The sequence below is a fragment of the Crocodylus siamensis genome, chromosome 8, assembly GCF_052110815.1.
Source record: "Crocodylus siamensis isolate JL-2025a chromosome 8, ASM5211081v1, whole genome shotgun sequence".
Lineage (NCBI taxonomy): Eukaryota > Metazoa > Chordata > Crocodylia > Crocodylidae > Crocodylus > Crocodylus siamensis.
Genome location: NC_143402.1, coordinates 68,746,108 through 68,768,623, shown reverse-complemented (window position 1 = coordinate 68,768,623; position 22,516 = coordinate 68,746,108). Strand labels below are relative to the sequence as shown.

At 49.0% G+C, this 22,516-nt stretch overlaps 1 protein-coding gene across 4 annotated transcripts; it reads right to left on the bottom strand.

Annotated features, from left to right (window-relative positions):
• Positions 1-1,015: 1,015 nt before the first annotated feature.
• On the bottom strand, positions 1,016-22,401 carry MYCBPAP (MYCBP associated protein). Of its 4 annotated transcripts, none has more exons than XM_090059679.1 (20): positions 22,265-22,401; positions 17,953-21,197; positions 12,730-12,857; positions 11,962-12,118; positions 11,672-11,778; positions 11,006-11,189; positions 10,512-10,627; positions 9,829-9,979; positions 9,356-9,471; positions 8,361-8,476; positions 7,729-7,837; positions 7,153-7,342; positions 6,440-6,627; positions 5,718-5,864; positions 5,251-5,523; positions 4,511-4,632; positions 3,723-3,838; positions 2,667-2,800; positions 2,273-2,452; positions 1,016-2,064 (listed from the first exon to the last, which is right to left on the bottom strand). In XM_090059679.1, the coding sequence occupies exons 2-20, from the start codon at positions 18,077-18,079 to the stop codon at positions 1,975-1,977; spliced, it is 2,751 nt and encodes a 916-aa protein (XP_089915805.1). In that variant the 5' UTR covers positions 18,080-21,197; positions 22,265-22,401; the 3' UTR covers positions 1,016-1,974. The 4 variants fall into 4 exon arrangements, with proteins under 4 accessions (XP_089915805.1, XP_089915806.1, XP_089915807.1 ...); XM_090059680.1 differs by having other exon boundaries at positions 17,953-19,161; positions 21,031-22,384; XM_090059681.1 differs by having other exon boundaries at positions 1,016-1,485; positions 17,953-22,384.
• Between the last annotated feature and the right edge of the window lie 115 nt (positions 22,402-22,516).

The following is a 22,516-nucleotide window of genomic DNA, read 5'->3' as shown; positions in this document are numbered from 1 at the left end:
CGCTCCCCTTCATCCCAGCGATGGCAGCCCCTGCAAAGCCCGGAAGGGGACCAGCGGCAGGCTCAGTGGCTCCCTTTAACCCTTTCATCTCTGCCTGCCATTGGGAAAGGACGGAGAGGTCCCTTGGAGGGGACGACGACGTTGCAGACAGTGCGGGCTCAGCCACTGTCTCCTTTGGTTTCCAGCCACTCGCAGTTTTATTTTTAACTTGCGCTCCGGCATCATCCGGGGCTGCAGGCTTCTCTGCCCCATTGAAATGCAGCCTCAGTGACACCACGCTGCTTTTCAATCATGTGCATTAAGCTTTTACGGGACCTAAATTCGGATGACGGATACTCCCCCCTTCCCTGGAGAGCTACAGCGTCTGGCTCAGGGGGTGAGGATTCAGATGGCATTAGCAAATAAGTCAGGTCTCTTGCTGTCATCATTGCCACCTCCTCTCTCCTGGCCTCTGCCTTTTATTTTAATCAGTGATAGGCTTTCCTTTCTCTTCTCCCCTCCCAATATCCCTGACATCTTTCTTAACAGATGTACCCTCTGTGCAGAGATGATCTTATGGGTCAGGGGTGGCAAAATGTGGCCTGTGAGCCAGATGTGGCCCACTAAGCCATTCTATCTGGCCCGCGGGGCCCCTAAAAAATTTAGAAAATTAGTATTTATCTGCCCCTGGCTGCCTGTCATGCAGCCCTTGATGGCTTGCCAAAACCCAGTAAGTGGCCCTCTGCCCAAAATAATTGCTTGCCCCTGTTATCCATCCCTCCACCACCACAACTGTATGAAACACAGGGTGTGGCAGCTTTGACAGCAAACTCAGAGCTCGTAACAGGCACATGACACTGGGCCATCTCAATCTGACCTGACCCATGGACCCACAGGTCCCATCTCAGGGTAAAATGGATAAAAGCGATCCAGTAAGCTACCCCAGGGCTCCTGGAGGCAATCTGAGTCTAGTACCATGTTAATAGGTCTAAATGCCAGAAAAGGAATTTAGTCAAACACAGCAAACATCTCAGATAGTAAGGGGTGTTATTGTAGGTGCGTACATAAAACATAGCAGCCACTATTTGCATTTATAGAGTATATTCCATCAAGGAAACTCAAAGTGCATTGAAAATGTAAATTAATATCGATATTGATGTAGTTTCTTGATAGTGCCAAGCCTCTCTGCTGCAGAGTCCAGCTGCTCCAGCAGGGAAAATGCACTTTGCTGAAATGAGGTGCCAAGTCAGATACTGCATCTCTTCTCTTTCCATTTTTGAAAACTTGCCTCAAGGCAATACCAAATGCTGGGAGTGTGGTGTTAAGAACTGATAAGTTTCTACCAAAGGATGCTGTCCTGAGAGACACCAGGACATTCAGACAGAGGAGGCCGCAGTATATATGCAAGGAGCAAGCCAACGTGCAGGAAGAAAGGCTGATAGGACAGAAGAGAAACTAAAGTCTCATGGATCGTTTCCACTTGTTTCGACAGCAATGTGACTAGTCCTGAGAATAAATCAAACAAGACGTATCTCAGAGAGAAACACTAATACACTGGCACAGCCAGAGAGGTATGTATACTAAGATCAACATGGAAAGGGAAACACAGACAAGCAAAGGGGAAAAGGGGGACATGATAGGGACCTAATGAGAAACAAAAGATGGTGACACACTTTTATTGAAAGGCTCTTTTAAACTCCCTTCCCTTGGTAGAAACACATCATTTTCCTTTAGTTTCCACTATCTGAGACTACAGTACACCTCACTGCATTGACCTCTCCTTAATCAACGAGCTTTCATGGAAAAAATGGATAATCTCTGAACAGGTTCCCTGAAGTTTCCAGTGGCAAGATGTCAGAAGCAAGGAATCCAAATCAAGGTTTTTAATCCCTTCTCATTTTGGAAAGAAAAGGAAGCTACACTAGGTCAGTATAAACATGGACATTTCTTCCTTTAAAGAGAACATCAATAATGTTTTTTTAGAAAGCAAATGTGTCAATCTCCTGCTTCCAGGCATCCTTTTTTTGGTAGCTCCTCCATTAGAGAAGCCATGGTGCTCACCATCGAACCTAGTAGGCTGTACACCTAAAAAAGAAAACAAAGACAACGACCTTTGCAATTAAACTCTGCAAAGAAATCTTTTCCATCTGCCCAAATGCTCACTTCTCTATTTAGCTTCATTTGAAGCTTATAAGCATAGGGGATGGGACAAAATGAAAGCAACTAAGGAGACATGACCAAAAAAGGGGATGGAAAGAGAAAGAGAACGGGTAAGGGGTCTGGCCAAACTCACTCCAACATAAAGCTTTTCATGGTATTTCTCAAGTACGGTGGGGTCCACTTGTTCCTGGCGAGGCAGTGCATGCTCTGAATCAACAATATCCATTGGTGAGATCAGTTCTTTCGCCTCCCGTACAAAACTGGAAGTTTTTAATCTTTTATCCCCTTTTGATTTCCTGCTGTTTGGCCTCTCCTGCTCACAGAAAGAAAAGTCAAAAGAGGAATCACAGGCCCCTAAATGGCAAAGCAGACTGCATATGAAAAATGGCAGCTCTTTATAGAGAAAAGGAATCGGGTCTTCCCCTGAACATGGTGGTACGCCACCTCAAAGTGCACGTCCTTGTGATGGCTTGTGTAGTCTTCCAGGACCTAGTTCTTCAATTTCCATGATTCGCTCTGCTACATACCTCTTTATCTTTTCCTGTTAACTTTGCTGTTCCTTTTTTCTCCTCTTTTTCCTTCCCGCCAGCTGTCTTCTTGTCTTCTTTCAGACAGATTTTCCGTTCTTCCTTTCCTCCTTTTACAATTTGCTTTGAGTCCACTGCAAAGCAAACGATTCCAATAATGCTAGGCCACTGCTTCCATACCCTGTACAAAGTCACATATTCAAGGCGTCTCGGCAGTCTAAGTGCAATGCACCACAATGTACCTTCCCTTTCCAGCTCCCTGAGGCTTAAGGACAGAACAAGTGATAGATATGTCACATAAAATCAATAATGACATTGCATTGTAAAACTGCAGAGTTGGAAGGGGCCTCGAGGATCATGCAGCCTAACCCTCTGCACAAATGCAGGATGCATTATTCCTAAATCAGGGGTGCTGAAACCTTGGCCCGTGGGCTAGATCCAGCCCCCACAGCCATGTCACCCAGACCACAGGGCACCCCATGGAGAACCCCACAGGCTGTGACTCTGGATCCTGCACCATCCTAGCACACAATCCCAGTGTGCCCAGTGCACAGGGGTGGCATGGACCCCATCCCTGCATGTGGGGGTGGCGCAGGACCCAGGGCCCTATCCTAGTGCATGGGGGCCACCAAGACCCAGGGCCCAATCCAGGCATGTAGGCCTGATCCTGGTGCATGGGGTCCAATTCAGCCTGAAGACCAGGCCCATGGGGCCAAAGGGCTGAGCACCATTCCCCTAAACCGTCCCTGTCAAATGCTATTCCAGCCTCTAAGGTAACATGACTTTACTAGAGGTGTGATAAATATGCCAAAACCCTATGAGGATTGTCATCCCACTAAGCCAACAGGTCCTATCCCTTTCTGACACCAAAACAGCATCAGTCATTTTTCTAACATGTTCTATCACAAGGGGAAATTGCTCAAAAAAGTCACATCAGTTAAAGCTCAGTAAAGTTGCTTGATGCTAAATGGTACTGAAATCCATTTATGATCTTCTGAGGCACAAGAGCTCTTGTTGCAAGGCCTTGTAGGCTGCTGTGCTAAGACACTAAGGTACCTGTTTCCTCTGGAACGATTTCTACATAAGGGTCCTTCTCGGGCATGCCCAGCAGCGATCTCAGCATCAGAGCGTGGCTTACCAGACCATCAATTGCTTCACGCCACAGCTGAAGACTGAGAACAAAGGTATCAGGATTAGCCCTGGACAGAAGATGTGAGGGACAGCAATCGTATGCACCTTGGCATAGACGGACAAGGGTAACGAGGGGTTTCATTTTCCCTCCTGTGTTGTTCTGCCCTAACCCAACGAATGTGAGTGCTTTGCTACTAAACAAGAGCTATTGCAGGTTATTAAAACGCAAGGCCTGACAACATCAAGTTTTACAGTGAAATTAGATCCCTTCTTCCTCCAGACGCATCCACTTCGGTGAATCAGTGTGGATCAGACTCATGCATATCTGGAAGCTGCTGCCTTCTTTTGTCAGGAATGTTTCTACTTGCTGCCCAGACAAGTCTCAGCTGGCACTGATATCCGCGATGGAGACTTTAGGCAGGCCTCAGGAGGTCCTCATAAACGTAAACCAGGACTTTGGCAGCAAACAATCCTGGAGAACAGGGATCTCTGGCACTCCCCAACGTGCAAGAGATCAACACTCTGATTTCTACCAAGAGTAAAATGGCATCTAGCACTTGGACAGCTGCTACACCTCAACTTAAAAAAAAGACCGCTGGAGATAGTTATCTGATCCCTAAATGGAATAAGTATGAAAGTTCTTTTTGGAGTTGGCCAAAGCAACTGCCTAAATGAGTGCGTCTGTAAGGCTTTTCTCTGTGATGATAACCTACCACATCTGGTAGAGGAGATCTGACTGAGCTGGCTTCTCTTCCATACAAAGCTCCAATGCTGCCTTGTTGAGTTGTGCCAGGGCCGCTTCTCGCTGGTCTTCTGTAGGGATTGACTGGATAGCCTGGTGGGATAAAAAGCAAGCAGCTTTTCAGCTCAAGACACAAGCAGTCCCAGAGGTCTAGGAGGAGTTTTTTGGTGATCTAAAATGGGGATCAAAAGTATGAAAGCATGTACCCAGTGCACCTATATCGACAGAACTCAAGCTGACCCTGCTAGAGATCACGCTGGCACTGCAGCAACAGCGTGGATTTTGGCCCTGCTCTGTTGTGATGTCTAGACCCCCCATAATCCTGCACTGGAAAAAGAGAAGTCTCCGAGCAGAAGGGGCCATGAAGAAGCCATAAGGGCTTTATCAAAATTCTACCCTACATGTTACTCAGCCCAGGATTTGGAAAAAGGGCTTTTCCTTCCCACTAAAAGATTTAGCTTTCCAACAGCGAATTACTAGAGTGTATATTAAATAGGCAGATTCATTTTTAAACTATCATGCCATGCCCACAAAAGTCTTCCTTGGAAATCTCTTGGGAGCGGTCAGTCGAGCTGAAGGATGATCCGTTCTGAGCTCGGTTCTCTCTGACACGCGAGTCACCCCTTACCCACAGCAATGAAGTCACAGTCAAACCCGGCAACAGCAACGCTGCCTCTTCACAACAGGATCAGAGCCCAGGGGGGTCAGCACCTGCTTAAAATCCTTAAAGGAAAAGTTCCAGTCAGACTGGTTCAGCTCCTCATCTTCCACAGGAGCTGGCTGACGGATGAGCTCCTCAACAACGCTCGTCCGGCGAGTAACCTCCAGGCTGCTCTGATAACCCGAGATTTCCTTCTGGCTGGACAGCTCCTGCATGGCGCTCTTCTGCCGAGAGATTTCGTCCTCCTCCGATGGTGGGGGAACACTTGTGGATTGTCTCCACAGTGCTTGGAGGTCCTTCACCACTTGGTGTCGATAGTGCAGCTTTGAGAGCAGGAGAGGAAAACGGAGGGGGGTGTCAAGACTCTTTTTGCAAATTAGGATTTGGTGATTAAAACCAACACATTATCTCCTTCCAACCTCTGGCTTAGAAGCCTTGAGATGCATCAACCCCCTCATAGTCCCTGGAAATTGAATTCCCCAGGACATCAGCCAGGATACCCTATAGCCAACCTCACCCCTGGATTCTTCCTGTGGAACAAATCTTCTTCGGTGAGGTAAGTGTTCACTGGAGATGGGATTTGCTCTGGTGTCCTAATTCGATCAAGCAGCTCTTTCAGGTTCTCCTCCACGATAAGGGCCATTTCTCGCTTGGCCAGAGCAGCCTGGAGCATCAAGGCAAACACAAGAGAGATTCGAGTCCCTGATCCACACACACACGCATGGATAAATTCACAGACACGCTACTTTAAAAACCCAGCCGCAGCCAGAGATATACAAGTACACACATTTGTGCTGTTATTTATGACGGCCATTAAAATGAACATAAAAGCATCGGTATTTTAAAAATAATGGTGTCATTTTCAAACTCTTCTACAATTGATTGATGTACTATCGAGAACTATGCTTCAGTCACACCAATAAGGAATGAATGTCAACAAGGAAAAAAAAAAAAAGAGAAAGCATTTTTTTAAAGAAAAAAGGGGGGCAAGGAAAGTTATTTAAGGCAGACGTGATCAGATTTTATACGAGTGGCCTGAAATGGATTTTGGTGCAATGTGGAAACCCCCTGCACCTGGATTTAGAAACCCTGTGTAACCAGGTGTATTATATGCAAAAATCATCACCTTACCCAAAACCCCCATCTCCTGAAAATAAAAAGAGGGCAGCCCCCAGGCCATCCTGTACTCTGTGCTTACACACTTCATTCAAGGTTCACATTCACACACCACACTGTTACCTTCACTTCTTCCCTTAGGCCAGCCAGTTTATCCTGGTACACAGCAATACCCCACAGGGATACCTTCAGCAGAGCCCCTCCTAATAATTCAGGGCACGTGCCAAACTCCCAAGACTCACTGAAGATCCCTGCTTTCTCTGACTTGAAGAAGAAGGAAAAGTGTCTAGTTTCCCCCGGCAGAATCACACCTAAAACAACAAAGCAAACCCATCAGGCACTTGTCTACAAGAGTGCCCTGGGCCAGATGCATCGTTGTCCCAACACTTCACAGATCTGCTCATTTCCTGGTGCCAATGCCTTTGCTAGCTTTCAGCTGGAGATCATACTTCCTCTCAACTTACTTCCAGATTAATTCCTCCCTGATAGGCAGCTAAATGGAGTTTCATCTCCATACCGAAGGCTGTAATTTTACCTGGAGCCCAGCGCTCATCACAGGGTCTAGCTGCCATTTATCTATCAGGAAATGACAGGGGCCAGACACGCTGCACATCCACCTTCTGGGGACTTGCAGACTTTTCTTGGAGACCCCTTGAATGGGATCTGTCCCCATAGTGTCTGATCTGGAGGCCCAAGACAGCCTTCTAAGGCAAATTACAAATATGCTTGCTCCAACCTCGGTCTGGATTCACATCCTCGTGAAACCCTTGAACAGAGTCCACTTCACATGACTGCGCTGGCATTGTTGAGCTTTAAGAGACACGTGTCTCACCTACCTGGTCTGGTGTTGAAGTAGAAACGTGGCATCCCTTTCATCTTGGTTTCTTCGAAGGTGACCTTCTGGGGCAGTCTCCGCCAATCGTACCAGATGGCAGCTGTGCCATCATTGCTCACGGCCAGGTAGGATTCAACCTTCTCTCCTGCCACAACTTCAAAGGTGAGCCGGGCAGCAATGCCAACTTCATCCTATGGGGACAAGGAAGAGCCAGAGATGACAGTCTCTTCATACTGATAAGCATTGCCTTGTCATAGCGATATCTAGAGAGAAACTTAAACTACTGGAGGAATCCTAACGAGGCAGGCACCATGTTTCATAGCAAAGCATGGCTGGATGGGACCTCAAAATCACAGTATCAGAAGGAGGACTGGGAGATTTAGCTGACAAACCGGAAGAGAGCGCTTCAGGCTTTGTTTGCAACCCCTCCAGGCAAGCACAGTTTTAGCAGCCACGCAGTACCCTTCAGAATAACCCCTAAGCCATGTGGGAGAGGAGCTACACTCACTGTGCAGCTGTGGCTTAGGAAGCAAAGCAAGTTCAACCTCACCATACTACAAAGCAAGTGCCAGTTTACTTTGTGAGAGGTGCTGCCGCTGATCCAGCGAGCGGGCTGTCCACAGAAATTCAAAGACGGACCGAACACAGGTTCTGGAACCACGTCTGGATAATCTTCCAAGGGGTCTCTGCCGAGCACAGAAACAGTTACTGTCTGCTTGGGCTTGTGCAAGCCAGTTCCAAGGCGTTCAGGAACAGAAGGGTGGTTTCTCAAGAGACACATTAACATAGAAATAACGATCTGATTCGCTCTTTTCTGGGTTCACTCCCAATTAACCAGTTTATCTGTAGGGTTCTCAGGGGCCAACAGGCTGAAAATAGAGTCCCTCTTACTACAGTCAGTGCCTTTGGACTGCTGTTTCCAGGATAGATATAGAAACTTGAATGAGGCTGACATGATCTCTGCTAAGAAGAAGCAGGACAGAATTCCTGAAGACAACAAGCAATCAGGGCTCATGGTAGAGGTGATATCTTTTATTAAACCATCTACATTTTGAAGGGGACAAAGTCCTGCCTCAGTCCTGAGGACACAGGATGGAACGGAGGCAAAATCCACCAAAGACTGGAGCAAAGGTAAGGCCCATGGATGGACTGGGAAACAGGGTATGAACAAAGAGCCAAAATCCCTTGTCACTACCAAACGGTACTTACCGACTCTCCAACTTTTCAGAGGCAACCTCCTTATCTTTCTCACTGGGTGGGAAAGGCTGTGCTGAGACAGAAGTGAAAGGCTCCCCTTTACCAATCACTTCTAGTCCATCTAGGTCCTTGGCAAAAATGCAGTTGGCATAAAGAGAGGGGAAAGGTCGGTTAATTTTTCTTCTTACATAAAAATCAGATCCAAGATGTAGGTGCAAGCAAGGTGAAATGCAGGCACCTGCACCCGAGCTACAATCTAAACTACTCTCAGGTGCTGCCTAACCCCAGCTGTGCCTAAACTCCACAAGTGCCTCAGACTTTGGCTTGAAAGTTTTCCCAGGTGCATACAGTTGTGCACATGTAAAGCTCCCAGTCATGGCAGGACTGAAGAGCCTGGCACATCTGGCCAAAGGGGACTCAGAAACCAGGTGTTTCTTTGCCTCAGGCCCCTGATCCGTGATCCACTCTGCAGTTTCAGAGCACACCTAACACATCAGGTGACAGGATCAAGCTCCCCAAAAAACACAGTTGTGACGCCTGCTTTCTTTCAACATGCAGTGGAAAGGGAAGGTGCTGGTGTCCCCTACTTACCCAAGCCCAGTGGCTGGAACGATTACCCATGAAGTGGGAGACCCAAGCTCAATTCCTTTCTTCCTCTGCCTGAAGTGATTCAAGCCCATATCTCCCACCTCCTGGACAACATCCCAATCACCAGGCAACAGGCTATTGTGGGACAGGGTCATTCTCCAACCCCACCCCTGCTGAAGTTAGGAAGAAAAGACTTCAAGATTCACAGGACCAGAAGGAAAGAGCCAGGAGGAGTAGGCTTTGCGGGGCCTAACTTTCAGACACCCAAGTTTTTTCTCAGAGACCCCAAGTTCCAGGTCAGGTTATGCTAGACTGTTACAGCCTTCAGCATGGAAGAAGCAATGCACAATACACTGCCTCAGTGGTAGTGGTAACAGCGAACAGTGCCACAATGCTATGGAGAGGGCCCTTTGTCTTACCGGCTGATTAAAATCCAGTTCTTCCAGGAGAGATCTGAGCTCCTGTCTTCGATGCTTCAGGAAAAGACTCTTGTCCCAGGTGAGACGGAACGGCGGCTCCTTCGGTGGCTGGGAACCTATGGCATCACCCAGACAGGGGCTCAACATTTAAGTTGTTTAACTCATGCCCTGAGCTTTGATCGTGCAATGCTCTGAATATCCCTGGACAACATCTCTGAGGAACACACAGCCTCATCAGGGTGACCATTGTCATAGCAGTGTCCAGCCCATGTTAACGAGGACTACAGCAGTGTAGCTTTTTATACACAGTACATCCCTCTATGTGACTGGATGTCCAAAAGAGTGTAACCAGCTTCGCCAGGCAGTGTGAACCTCTTCCCAGCAGCTTAAACCAGTGGAAGGTTATTTAATCTCTGCTGCTCTGCACCCCTTTCCCTCTACGCTTTGGCTCTGCCGGGGGGACGCCCCCTCACCTGTCTCCATCCGGATAGTCTGAGGTTTCCCGATGTGAGTGACTGGCTCTGGGTAGCCACGTTCCTTCTGGGTCAACGTCAGGGTCAGGCCAGTGAGCTCATCTCCGATATAAGTGGACTGGTTCCAGAACTCACTTCCTACACGGTAGCCCTACGGCGGAAAACAAAGGTCACAACAACGGACACCTTCAGGCAAGAAAAACTCACCTGTCGATCTCACATGGGGAACTAAACAGCGGGCAACCTTTCCCATGGCATGGAAGAATACTTAGAAAGCTCTTCACAGGCAAGCAGAACAAGCAGCATTTCTAGGTGGCTACCGTCAAAGACAAAAAAATCTCTTACTTTTCACTCTGTGTTACCCGTGATGACCCCTCCTCAACCCAAATGACATAATAATTAATTGAAGGCCCAAGTGACACTAATGTGAGAAATTTGCATCAGCGTGGATATACTGTTAGTCCCATACATGTCCAGTAGACGCTACGAGGCCAACATTTTAAACCCAAATTATGCTTCTCTTTAAAATAACAGAGAGCTCCACAATTCACCAAGGACCTGCAGTGAATCAGTAAGCATCTTCAACACTAGGTCCAATTCTTTACGGGACTAACACCTTAGCCCAACTTTCGCCCTTTCTCAAGAAGCGAATAGTCTGGAGTCTGCAGAAGTGAGATGCTCACCTTCCCAGGATGGAGAGCAGGGAGGCAGCGGTCGATGAGGGAACGCTCTTCCTGGACTCGTCTGAAATCATCTGAGAGATTCATCAGCAGCTCATCCGCTGGTTTCTGAAGCACCACTTAAATACAAACGCAATGGAGTCATCTCCGCTCCTAACCACAGTCCCAAAAATTAGCCTCACTTCTTCCAGCTACATCCATTCCCAATACTCATGTTTACTGTAACCTCCTTCCAGACGGCACCACTCCTCTGCCTCGCTCCTGCCACTAGCCACGACTGTATAAGCCACCAAGTCAGCATCCCCAGAGCGAGAATGCCCCGACCCACCTTGAATACGTGAAGCTCTGCAAATGTGCATGCAATTTCATAGCACCAGAATTACCCAAATTAGCTAGGCCTTAATCTTCTAGCGACAATAATAACTTACTGCAACGGTGTCTGTATCTCCCATGCCCACATGACATTCACACAACAAAGCTGCCCCAGCTGTACTCACTACACAGAGATTTCTGCTGCTTCTTCCTGAGGGCCATATTGTGATGCCAGTTCTGGAGAGCCTTATGCTGTGATGGTGGAGTCCAGTAAAACTTTTTCCTCTTCCCTCCCCCTTGTTTCTCTCTGTACTTCTCTAAAGCTGCCATTGTAACATCTAGGTGGGAATCATCAATCAGTTCAGCTACCTGGACAGAAAATAAAAGGCTATAAACAGTATCTCCAGCCATGAACAGCCATCACAATAGTAAACGGGGCAAAGAAAAAGAGTGCATTGGATTGCCACTGTATTTATTCAACCGTATCTCGATGGGAGAGGCCTGGCCTGCACAACACCATACGCAAGCAACTGTATAACTGGGCATCAGTAATGGTGCCGTTGCATTGCATTACCAGCTTCTCCCAGTGGCTACTCAGCCTGGATACTCTCAACAGAAGTGCATATGGAACTGCAATGGCTTTTTCTGTGGTGCTCTCCTCCTTACGGGACTTGCTAGACCTGCTGCAGCAGTGCCTATAAAGGCAAACAGTTTGCAATGCAGCTGGGCAACCCATGTTCGAGGCCTAACAGGTACCTGAAGCACATCAATTTAAATCAAAAGCGGCTGCACTCACCATGCTGTCTGGAACAGCACTAGCGCACAGCAGCACATTCATTTTACAAACCCACCTGAACATCTCCTCTAGCCAAGGCTTCTTTCTTGAAGTCCTGAAGACTTCCTAAGATGCTGTGCGGAAGAATCTGTTCACAGCTACCAGCAAACTGTCCTCCTGGCCCTGCAGCAATGGGAGACAGATTGCAGCCATTAGAACTGGGTACGAGACCACAGGACACCTCTCATCTCTTTATAGTGGGTAGAAACAATATCCAAGACTACAGAGTTATAAGATTTATTTCTGAACTGCAAACAGTTTTAGGAAGACCGAGCGTGAAAAGTAAGAGCTGAAGTTTAACCGTACCAGAATAAGTCAGTGGCTTCTTGGACTCTTCAGCATCAGCAGGATAAGCTACAAGGAGATGGGTTTTCTTCCCAACTTCTTCAGGCCGATGTCTTCGAATGAGGAATGTTTTAGTAATAGGAGTCTTCGCTGCTTGGGAACACTGGGAAGTGTGGAGCTATAGAAATAGGACAGAGACCCCCCCACTGAGACTAAGTGGAGTGCTTGACCCACCTCCACCCTTCTAATCCTGCTGGGAATTGGATATGGGTGAGAGGACTTCCTCAAGGTCCAGTAAAGTCCTGACTCCACATTTTAGCTCCTCCCTGGAACGGCATGGACCAAAGTGCTAAAGACATCAGATTAGGTGAAGTCTGAACCACCCTGCCTGCAGTCCTGATGGGGCTGGGGAAGCACCTCAGGGGGAGCAATTCCCAGCTCAGCAGCAGTGCTACCTCTTGTAGGGTCTGGCTTGGGTTTTAGGAGGGGAAAATGGTATTTTTTCAAATATGTGGAATTCTTAAATACTAGGAGTGTAATTCCAAACAGGCCAGATGGTTCGTTCTGACATCCGAAAGCGATTATCCCGTAATCCTCTGCTTCTGGGATTTGGTCCTGATGAGTTGACACCAGAAATAGGACAGGGCCACAGGGAACAAATGCAGAGCTCCTGTAGCTTGTTTCTACCCAAATAAATGGTGCAGGATCCCCCGTCTACCCAGAGTAAAAGGGAAGCGTCACTGAAAGCAGCTGCTCCCACCAACAGAGGACACCACGCTTTGCACCCACCTTCTCCAGGTCTTCCACCTTAATTGCCAAAGCCTGGATTTCATCTCCTTGTAGGACAGAGATGACAGGCTCAGGCTCCTCTTGGATCGGTGGGGAGGGCTGATCAAATGTTTTGGCCTTCTTCTTATCTGAAACACAAATACCGGGAAGGACAGTGACTTCTGCTTCTGGCCCAACAACAATGCCCTGAAGTCAGAAGTGGTCTTCAAAATACACGGAAAACTAAAATTCAACATCTCTTGTGCTGAGCACATCATAATCGTCTGAGGATCTAGGGAAAAGCAGAGGTCAATCATCTTGTCTCCTTTCAGCTGGTTTAGGCATAAGGAGGGAAATTTTTAGGAAGCCTCTTTTCAGCACTTAGCAAAATGGAATGAAAAGAAAAAGAAACTCACTGCAAAATGGCAAGGAAAAAAAGGAAACATTCATGTGGTCACTCAAACATTGCATTAGGGCTTCTCAGAGCGCAGCTGGGTGTACAAAACGGCAAGACTTCTAAAATATTTACGAAGGCGACTTTTTGCTGCTCACAAACGTACATTATTCATCACAACCTTGCTCATGAAAACAGACGGCCTTCCACTTCTCCCCTGAGCTAGGGGCTCCCTCGCTGCCATCTGTGTGCTCCCCAGCGTTGTGTCCATTCGGGCCCCTGCTCCATCTAAAGCAGTGATTCTCTGCCACAGCACCCCAGGGTGCCTTGAGATCATTTCAAGCGTGCTTCAGGGTGCTGTGCAACGTTAGCACCGTTAGGTGTACAAACATGATTATAAGGTAAACCCAAAGATTTCAAACAGAGCATTAAAAACTCTCTATGATCTGTCGAAGATCTCCACAACGGAAGAACTGCTCTAGTCTTTTTCTGCAGTCAAAACCCTAAAGGTCTCGGGGCGCAGTGGTGTTCTCATCAATCCTCCCTGTCTCAGGCTGTGGGCTGAGGAGGATCCATGTAGTGAACCAAAGACTGCGGTGCTGGTGTCATCGGGAAGGCTTTGGCTTCCATGACCACAGCCCGCTCTTTGCCGAGAGAGGCAGCGAGCTGCTGGGAAGAGATGGCCTCCACCTCTCCCCCCTGGGGTGGAGGCTCTTCTCAGCCAGACTGGCTGACCTGTTTCACCGGGCTTTAAACTGAACGCGCCGGGGGACAGGGGGACTACTGCCACTGCTGGCCCGCTGAGCAACCCTTGCAAAGCCAGCAGGTCGAAGCACTTAAGGGAGCCCACCCCTGCCCCCAGCCTTGCAACAAACTGTAGGCAGGGCAAGGGCCCCCAAGGAAACACCTGCATGCCTATACACAAATGCCAGGAGCCTGGGGAATAAACAGGAGGAACTTGTCCTCCTGCTAAAGGCAAGTAACTATTATGTCATAGGGATAATGGAGACCTGGTGGGACTCCACCCATGACTGGACCACGGGTATAGACGAGTGGTTGCTGCTCAAGGGAGCAATCCTGGATGTGCAAGCAAAGTCTAACCCATCTCGGAGGAAAGGCAGCAAAAGGGCACAGCAGCCCCCTTGGCTCTCCAGGGAACTGGCGGACCTCCTGCATCTAAAAAGACAGACCTACAAAGGATGAAGGATTGGATTCACCTCCAAGGGGGAATACTCTGCACTGGTCCCGACCTGCAGAGAGCGAACCAGGAAAGCCAAGGCTCCAACTGAACTCCGGCTAGCTACAAATATCAAGGACAATAAAAAGTCCTTTTTTACATATGTGGGGAGCAAAAAGAAAAGCAAGGGCAACATTGGACCCCTGCTAAACCAGATGGGACAACTGACAACCGACGCCCAGGAAAAAGCAAACTTGCTAAATAGCACTTTGCATTGGTTTTTCATCAGTCCCATGGGATGCCCATGCCCTCTGTAGGACAGCGAGGCCTGGTGAGGGAGATTCCCTGCCCTCCATCGAAGCTGACCTCGTGAAGGAAAACCTCGACAGGCCGGGCACCTTCAAGTCAGCCGGCCCTGACAATTTACACCCCAGAGTACTCAGGGAGCTGGGGAGCATCATAGCCCAGCCCCTCGCACAGATCTTTGAGAGCTCCTGGCGCTCTGGTGTAGTGCCCGAAGACTGGAAGAAGGCCAATGTGGTGCCGATCTTCAAGAAAGGGAGGAAAGTAGATCTGGCAAACTACAGGCCCATCAGCCTGACCTCTATCCTTGGGAAGGTCTTGGAAAAGATCAAAGAGGCCATCCTTAACAGACTGGCTGAGGGCAACATCCTGAGGGATACCCAGCATGGGTTTGTTGTGGGTAGGTCTTGCTTGACCAATCTCATTTCCTTCTACAGCCAGGTGACCTATCACCTGGACAAGGGAGAAGAGATTGATGCCATATATCTTGACTTCAAAAATGCCTTCGATCTGGTATCGCATGATCACCTCTTGGTGAAACTGGCCAGTTGTGGCCTTGGGCCCACCATGATCCGCTGGCTGGGAAATTGGCTCCGGGGCCGGACCCAGAGGGTGGTGGTTGATGGAAGCCAATTTGTCTTGGTGCGCTGTGACCAGTGTGGTCCCTCAAGGCTCTGTCCTTGGGCCTATATTGTTTAACATCTTCATCAGTGATGTAGACATTGGTGTCAGAAGCGGACTGGCCAAGTTCGCTGACAACACCAAACTCTGGGGTAAAGCCTCCACACCTGAGGACAGGAGGGCGGATCCAGGCTGATCTTGACAGGCTCAGGAAATGGGCGGATGAGAACCTGATGGTGTTTAACACCGAAAAACACAAGGTTCTCCACCTTGGGAGGAAAAACCTGCAGCATGTCTATAGGCTCGGCAGTGCTACACTGGTTAGCACTACAGACAAAAGGGACTTGGGGGTCATGATTGACCACAAGATGAACATGAGCCTGCAATGCGATGCTGCAGCTAGTAAAGCAACCGAAACGCTGGCTTGCATCCATAGATGCTTCTCAAGCAAATCCCGGGACGTCATTCCCCCCTTGTGCTCGGCCTTGGTGAGGCCGCAGCTGGAGTACTGCGTCCAGTTTTGGGCTCCACAATTCAAAAAGGATGTGGAGAAGCTTGAAAGAGGCCAGAGAAGAGCCATGCGCATGATCAGAGGTCAGGAAAACAGACCTTATGACAATAGGCTGAGAGCCATGGGACTCTTTCGCCTGGAAAAGCGCAGGCTCAGGGGTGATCTGATGGCCACCTATAAGTTTATTGGGGTGACCACCAGTATCTGGGGGAACGTTTGTTCACCAGAGCGCCCCAAGGGATGACGAGGTTGAATGGTTATAAACTACTCCAAGACCATTTCAGGCTGGACATAAGGAAGAACTTCTTCACTGTCCGAGCCCCCAAGGCCTGCTCTAAGTTGTCACGGCAGGGACTCTCTTGTTCTCAGGTGTCTGCATAGACCTACTGCAGCAATGCCCTGACCTCTAACTGGGACCCTTATGTGCCATTCAAACAAACATTCATTATAAAATGATCTCCCCTTCACTGTATTCAAAGAAACGGACTTCTTGTTGACTAGAAGGACAACGAGTACGAGAGCCAGACTGTGCTTCCTGATTCTGACGCAGTCAATTAGCAGTTTTCTCCTAGTCCCTTAAAAAAAAATGAAAAAAAACTCTTGACTTTGTGCCCCAGTACCCATACGAGAGCCCCTGATAAGTGCATTTAATAAGTGTTTTAAAACCATGAGGGAGCACTGCGTTTCACAGAAGCAACTTTGACCATCCTCAGAGACTGTCATTGGCATTTGGGACTCATTTGCTTCAAGGGTCTACAATTTTTCTGGGAAAATGGATCATAGTGTCACATGATCCATGTGCCACTTTGATCCACGTGCCCAGTGATGACAGGGCCAGCCAAAGTGCCCAGCTATTTTTGCAGGCTCACTTAGCCCCGTGCTCCTTAGCTGTTAAGTTGCCCATTGAAAACATTCAAGCATGCTGAACCGCATGCCCCATCAACTGCGCAGGGGCAGGTGCTGCATCTGAAACATCGTGATTCCCCGTTTGAAGAAACCCCCTGGTCACTGTGGACCAAGCAGAGGGTGGGGTGGGGCAATCTTTTCATGGAGCCTCAAAAAGCAAGAGATCAGCTGGAACCACTGGCTGTCACAGCAATGTGGGGTTGGCGGTGGTAGCCGTGGTGGTCTAAGGACATAGGCAGAAAAGGTTCTTTGGGTAGATGGGATATCTTTTATTAGACCAACTAAATAGTTGGAAAAATTGTTTCTTTGCAAGCTTTTGGGCACAAGCGCCCTTCTTCAGGCATAGGGAGAGTCTGTTATACCAATATGAAATTGAGATGCCCCCACTTTCTCTTCCTGAAGAGTCTCACATGAACAAGTCTCGTGTTCCTACACCTGGACACATACCAGCAACATGAGACCCATGCCCACACCTTGAATACTATGCCCCGTTCTGAATCTCACTCCTAGAAAAAAATATAGGAGAACTAGAGAGGGGACAGAGAAGGGCAACAAGGATGATTAGAGGTATGGAGGGGTTTCCAGATGAGGAGAGACTAAGGAAGCTAGGCCTGTTCAGCTGAGAAAAGAGATCCTTGAGGGGGAGCACGATAAGGCTCTACAAAATACTAAATAGCAAAGAGACAGTAAATTGGGATTATGGACTCTCTCTCACCATACAAGAACTAGGGGTCACTAGGAGGCTGTAAGTTTAAAACTCACAAAAAGTTCTCTTTCATCCACTGAGTCATGAAAGGGTGCAAGAGGCAAGGATGTCGGGGTGATCTCTGTTGTTAGACCCATCACGGCTACGATGTCACTCTTACGCTACCATAATTAGTGCAGAACTCATTGCCAAAAGAGATGGAGGAAACTGAAGGCTCAGCCAGGTTCACTGCTTGGAGGAAAGGGACAGCGGCGGCTGATGAGCACGGCAGTGAGGGGCGCCGTCTCTGCACCAGGACTTCCTATACCTGAAATTGCTGGAGGCTACAAGGAGGAGAGGGGCAGTGGGGGAAAAAGCCCTGGTCACTCTCCCTTTCAGCATCCACTGTCTGCCCCCACGCGACGCAGGAGACCGGGCACGGTGGACCGATGGCCCGACCCGTTCAATGGCAGTTCTCACGAGGCTCCGCTGGAAGCCAGTGCAGCGCTGCTTGCAGCGGCTCTCTGCCCACGTCCTGGCAGTGATGATGCCAATGCCCCAGGCTGCACCCCCAAGCCCTGCCGGGACGCTCTGCCCCCCCCCCCGCTTAGCAGAGCCCCACAACAGGGCCCGAGCCCCCTCCCTACCCGGCGGGGTTTTGGTGCGAGGGTCCTTCTTGCTCGCCTTGCTGATGGTGTCAGACACAGAGACGATGGACGGGACCTTGCGGGCAAGTCGAGCCTCCTTCTTCAGGGCCTGTAGTGACGGTTGCATCCTGCCCAGTGCAGGCAAGCAGGCAGGCTGGCGCTACCCGTCTCCATGGAAACCCCTCCGTCTCTAGCAACACAGCCTCTGGGCGCCGGGAGAGGCGAGTTCCAGGACTGCTGCACGGCCGTCCCGGGGAGGCGGCTCACCGCCGGCCCCGGGCAGCTGAGATGTAACCAGGGCACTGAGAGGCGCCGTGCCCGCCAGTGCCAGGGGCTGCCAACCCCCTCCCCAAAAGCCTGCCCCTGCACCAACAGGCCTGCTCAGCTCGCAATGCAGCACTGGGTCCTGGGAGAGGCCCTCTCCCAGCTCCACTCGCCACTCTGCTCTCAGGCAGATCTTGGGCCTAGAGCGAGCACTGCTTGCAGACTTGTCATCTCTTCCGAACATGCCTCATTGCCCTGGTCGGAAAGATGCGCTCGGGTCATGCCGAAGCACGGCATGAGGGGACCGCTGCCTGGCCGGGCTGCACCCCGCGTTAGGGAGACCAGCTAGAAGTCCCGAGAGCTGATCGGCCTTGCTTCCCTTTCTAGAGCAGTCCTTGATGGCACAAGAGCACAGCCCGCTCATGCTCACTAAGATCCCTTCCTAGCCCCCGATCTCCCTCTGCACAACCACAGAAGTAGAGGACGGCCACTGCTCCAGGCTGAGGGACTAAGGAGACAGAAAGTGTCGTGCAAGCAAAATGACGGGCCAGCCATTTCATTCATTCCTAGCATCCTCCTCCGCTGTTTGTCTTGTCCTTCTGATTTCCTCCCTCGCTGCCTTTTTGAAACCCCGTATCACAAGTTTGCTGGATGAAAGCTTTGCATGTTTCCTTCCAGCATGGTTAGCCGCCAAAATGACAAGTGCTTTCATTTGCTGCTCTTGTCACAGCGGTTGTGTCTTGCAGCTCTAAAGAGGCACGAGGTGGAGGCAGGGAAGCAATCTGATCGCAGAGTGATCTTGGCAGGTGCTGATCATGTGTCGTGGAGGGTCCGAGGCTAATTAGCTTGATTGCAGTGCTCCTAGGAGCAGGCATCACGTCTGTCAGGCTGGAGGGCGAACCTGGAGTCCAGCATCTTCCATATGAAGTTAGTAACTGAAAAATGCTGAGAAACCCACGTGACGGAGCTTAGCTCATTAAACAGTACCCCTGACGCCAACGACTTCCCTGCTCCAAACCTGGCCTCAGCCCAGCGAGGTCTGATGCTGTCAGACCGAGTTAACTGCATTTGAAAAGAGCAAGTGCTACGGAGGCGCTCCGGATGGAAACGCCTTCAGGGTATCGGGAGCGTCTACAAGGCCAGTGCCCCGTGGACACGGGAGCATTTCCTGTCCACCTGGATGATGCTGATGAGGCACGAACACAGAAGCAGCCACAGTACAGAAAACCAGCTACAACCCCCCATTGCATTCAAGAGCAGATTTGGACGGTGGCTGGAGGCCACCTCCTTCCAAGTGCCCATGTGCAATGGACTGCACGAAAGAACTGCTGAGGTGGCTACCCCCTTTCCACCCTGGGAGGAACGCTGCCAGGGGGCCATGCCGGATGCCCCTGCAAGCACTTGTATTAGCAAACAGACAGGGCAGGTCGAGGCCAAGGCAAGTCCTAGCAAGAAGCTTGCGGCTCACAGCACAGACATCTGCTTCGTGCTAGGCACCCACCAGCCTGGAGAAGAGCTGCTTTAGCAGCTTGCTTGAAGCCTGAAGGCCACGGCTATTTTGAATGAAGCAGACAGCATCCACTTCTGGTTTGAGCTTAGTGGTGCAGGCCAGGGTGATTGTGCTCCCAATGTGCATTTGTCAGACACTGGGGGGGTTCCTCTCATCTGCCCCAGCCAGCACTGATAAATACGATGAGAGACTGGCACCGACATTCATTTTGCTTCCAATTCTGATCCCTCCATCACTCAGGAGCCCCAAATGACACCAAGACTGCCTTCAGGAGACCCCCAACTTTCTTACCGCCATTGTCTCAATGCACCTCAGTGAAGAGGAGGCCTTTTCAATCTTGCATCTCCCTATACATAAAGCTTCCTATTGCCGCGGACACAGACCACTGAGGCTACTTCTCTACAACTCACTGAGGACTTTTGCACCCCCTCCTAAAGTCCCCAAAAACACAGAGCTGGGGTTTTCCTGGATTCTGCTAAAAAGGGAAAAGGGTGATTTTTAGTGGCAGAACCGAGAGGAATTCCCAGATATTCACCTAAAAAATGTCTCACTGGCTCAGGCTAGCAACCTGACACACCAAGGCACACGGGTGCATGCAGGGCTGGAAGCGGGTGGCTAAGCTGGGGCAATCTCATCTTAGCCCACTAGACAGATTTACGAAACCTCACCCTGACATGAGCTCTCCTCTTCCCAGCACAACCCTATTACATGCATGGGACCCTTTCTGAATGACCCCCAGCTATTCCCAGAATGGCACACAGCCACTACCAGAGGGCACGGGGGACTCTTATCAAGGTGATGAAAATATCCCTGTCTCCAACTGGGACCAAGGAGGAGGAGAACATGAGTCACGTTTCCTCAGCCCTGGGGAAATTTAATCATGCGTTTCACCTGGATGGCAGGTAAACATGCCAGTCCTTCAGGAAGTAGAAATGGTGGCCCTTCCTAATTACTGGGGATGGGCCAGTGTTGTTGTTTTAACTCACGTGAAATTACTAGTTATTAGTCAGTAATTCTTGATACAATCAGGATCTGGCAATGAGGGAAAATTGAGCTTCACTGCATGCCATTCAGCTGTCTTATTTCCCCCATATTTGTGAGACTGTGCTCATCTTATGTGCTTTTTTTTCCCTGGGCCTCTCTGAGCTGCCTGAGTATTATTACCTGCAAATGATGTAAATACAGATATGGGGAGAATGAAGTATGGTGAGGTTGTGTGTACAAAAGGACCTCTCAGCTTGCGGTTTTCTCTACCCAACAGGCAACTCTGCCTTGTGCAATAACTGCAATGAAGTAGAACGTACCTGGTTGATAGCCAATAAAGTAATAGCCCTAAAGCTGCTTTCCATATGCCATTGATTTGGAGTTATGCCTGGTTGACACTGGATTAAGCAAAAGGAAAGACCCACACTCCTGGGGTATTTCAGTCCCTGAGCATCTCCTCTAAAGGACTCTCTTGTCCTCTTCAAACCTTTGTTATAATAGGAAAAAAAAAAAAAAGAAAAAAAAAAAAATCATTGCCATCCATGTGAGCCCTTCTGCTGATTTGGATGGACTCTAGCCCAGGCCCTGGATGGGAATTCAGACCAGTCAGACATTAATAGGAATTTCCTGCAGATGTAGGGTAGATGTGAATGTCATCTTGCTGAAAGAAACTATGATGCTTTTACAGCAGACATTAGTCATCCAGTGAGACAAGCACCATGCTTGGTTCAAAGGGATACAACTCAAATGTTTAAGTAGCCTGCATTAGCTGTAGACTTCCTTTGTATTTGTTTCTTCTTGAAGGCTCCAGAAGAAAGGTCTTCCCTCTTTCTCCAGCTTTTCCCCACTAATTTTGGCCCATGGTCCACTGTGACTGGTGCTCAAAGCCAGTGGAGCAATGTAAGCATCACCAAAGGCACAATTTGGCCATTGGCATAGTGTGCTGGTTCTCAACCTTTTCAGACTCAAGGCACTCCTCCTAACTTAAGGTCCCTCTATAACTACTGTGAATTAAGCAGTACCCAATTTTAAAAACCTCACTCAATTACTGCAGCATTTACCTCCTTGGAAAGGGCCAAACTATGGTGGTGCAAAAGCATCCAGGCAGGGAGAGCCTGGACCTGCTCTTATCTGTTCATGTCCTCACACTTCTCTTATCTCCTCCAAGTTTACCATACCCTTCAAAGGATCTCAAGACACCTTGGTTAAGAATCACTCTCCTTTCCTCATGTAGCCAAATGGAGCTGCATTTGGAAAATTTTGTTCTTGCTTTCCCCAGTCATAATGAAGATGAAGGGAACATACCTGATTTTGCTGATGTTTTGGTTTATTCTCCTATAGCCTAAAGATCCCACCAGACCTTCTTGGCCCCTTTAGAACTCAGCAAGATAAAGCCACCTTTTGGTGTTGAGTCTGAATGAGTCAAAGGCCAAGAGGCAAGATCAACAAGCCACGATGTCTACTTATGAGGAAAGGAGTTTGATTTTGCCTAACTCTACACCAATGAGTAACAAGCAGCTGTTGACCACTGATTATACATTTCCTTTTGCCCACCTTTGTTCCATCATGTCTCCTAATGCTGTAAAAGCTTCTCAAGGCAGGGATCACCGCTGGCTATGTGTACGTACAGCCCCTAGCACTATGGGCCCTAAACTGGGAGATGCAGGTGCCACGCATCAGTGTAATATCAAATTAAGAAATGTTTGGGGCTTTGTTTTGGTTCGATCAGTCAGAAATAGACTTTTAGTCACTCCAAGTAGGGAACAGTAGCCCTGGTATCACAGCTGAAGCTGGAAAAAAAGAAGT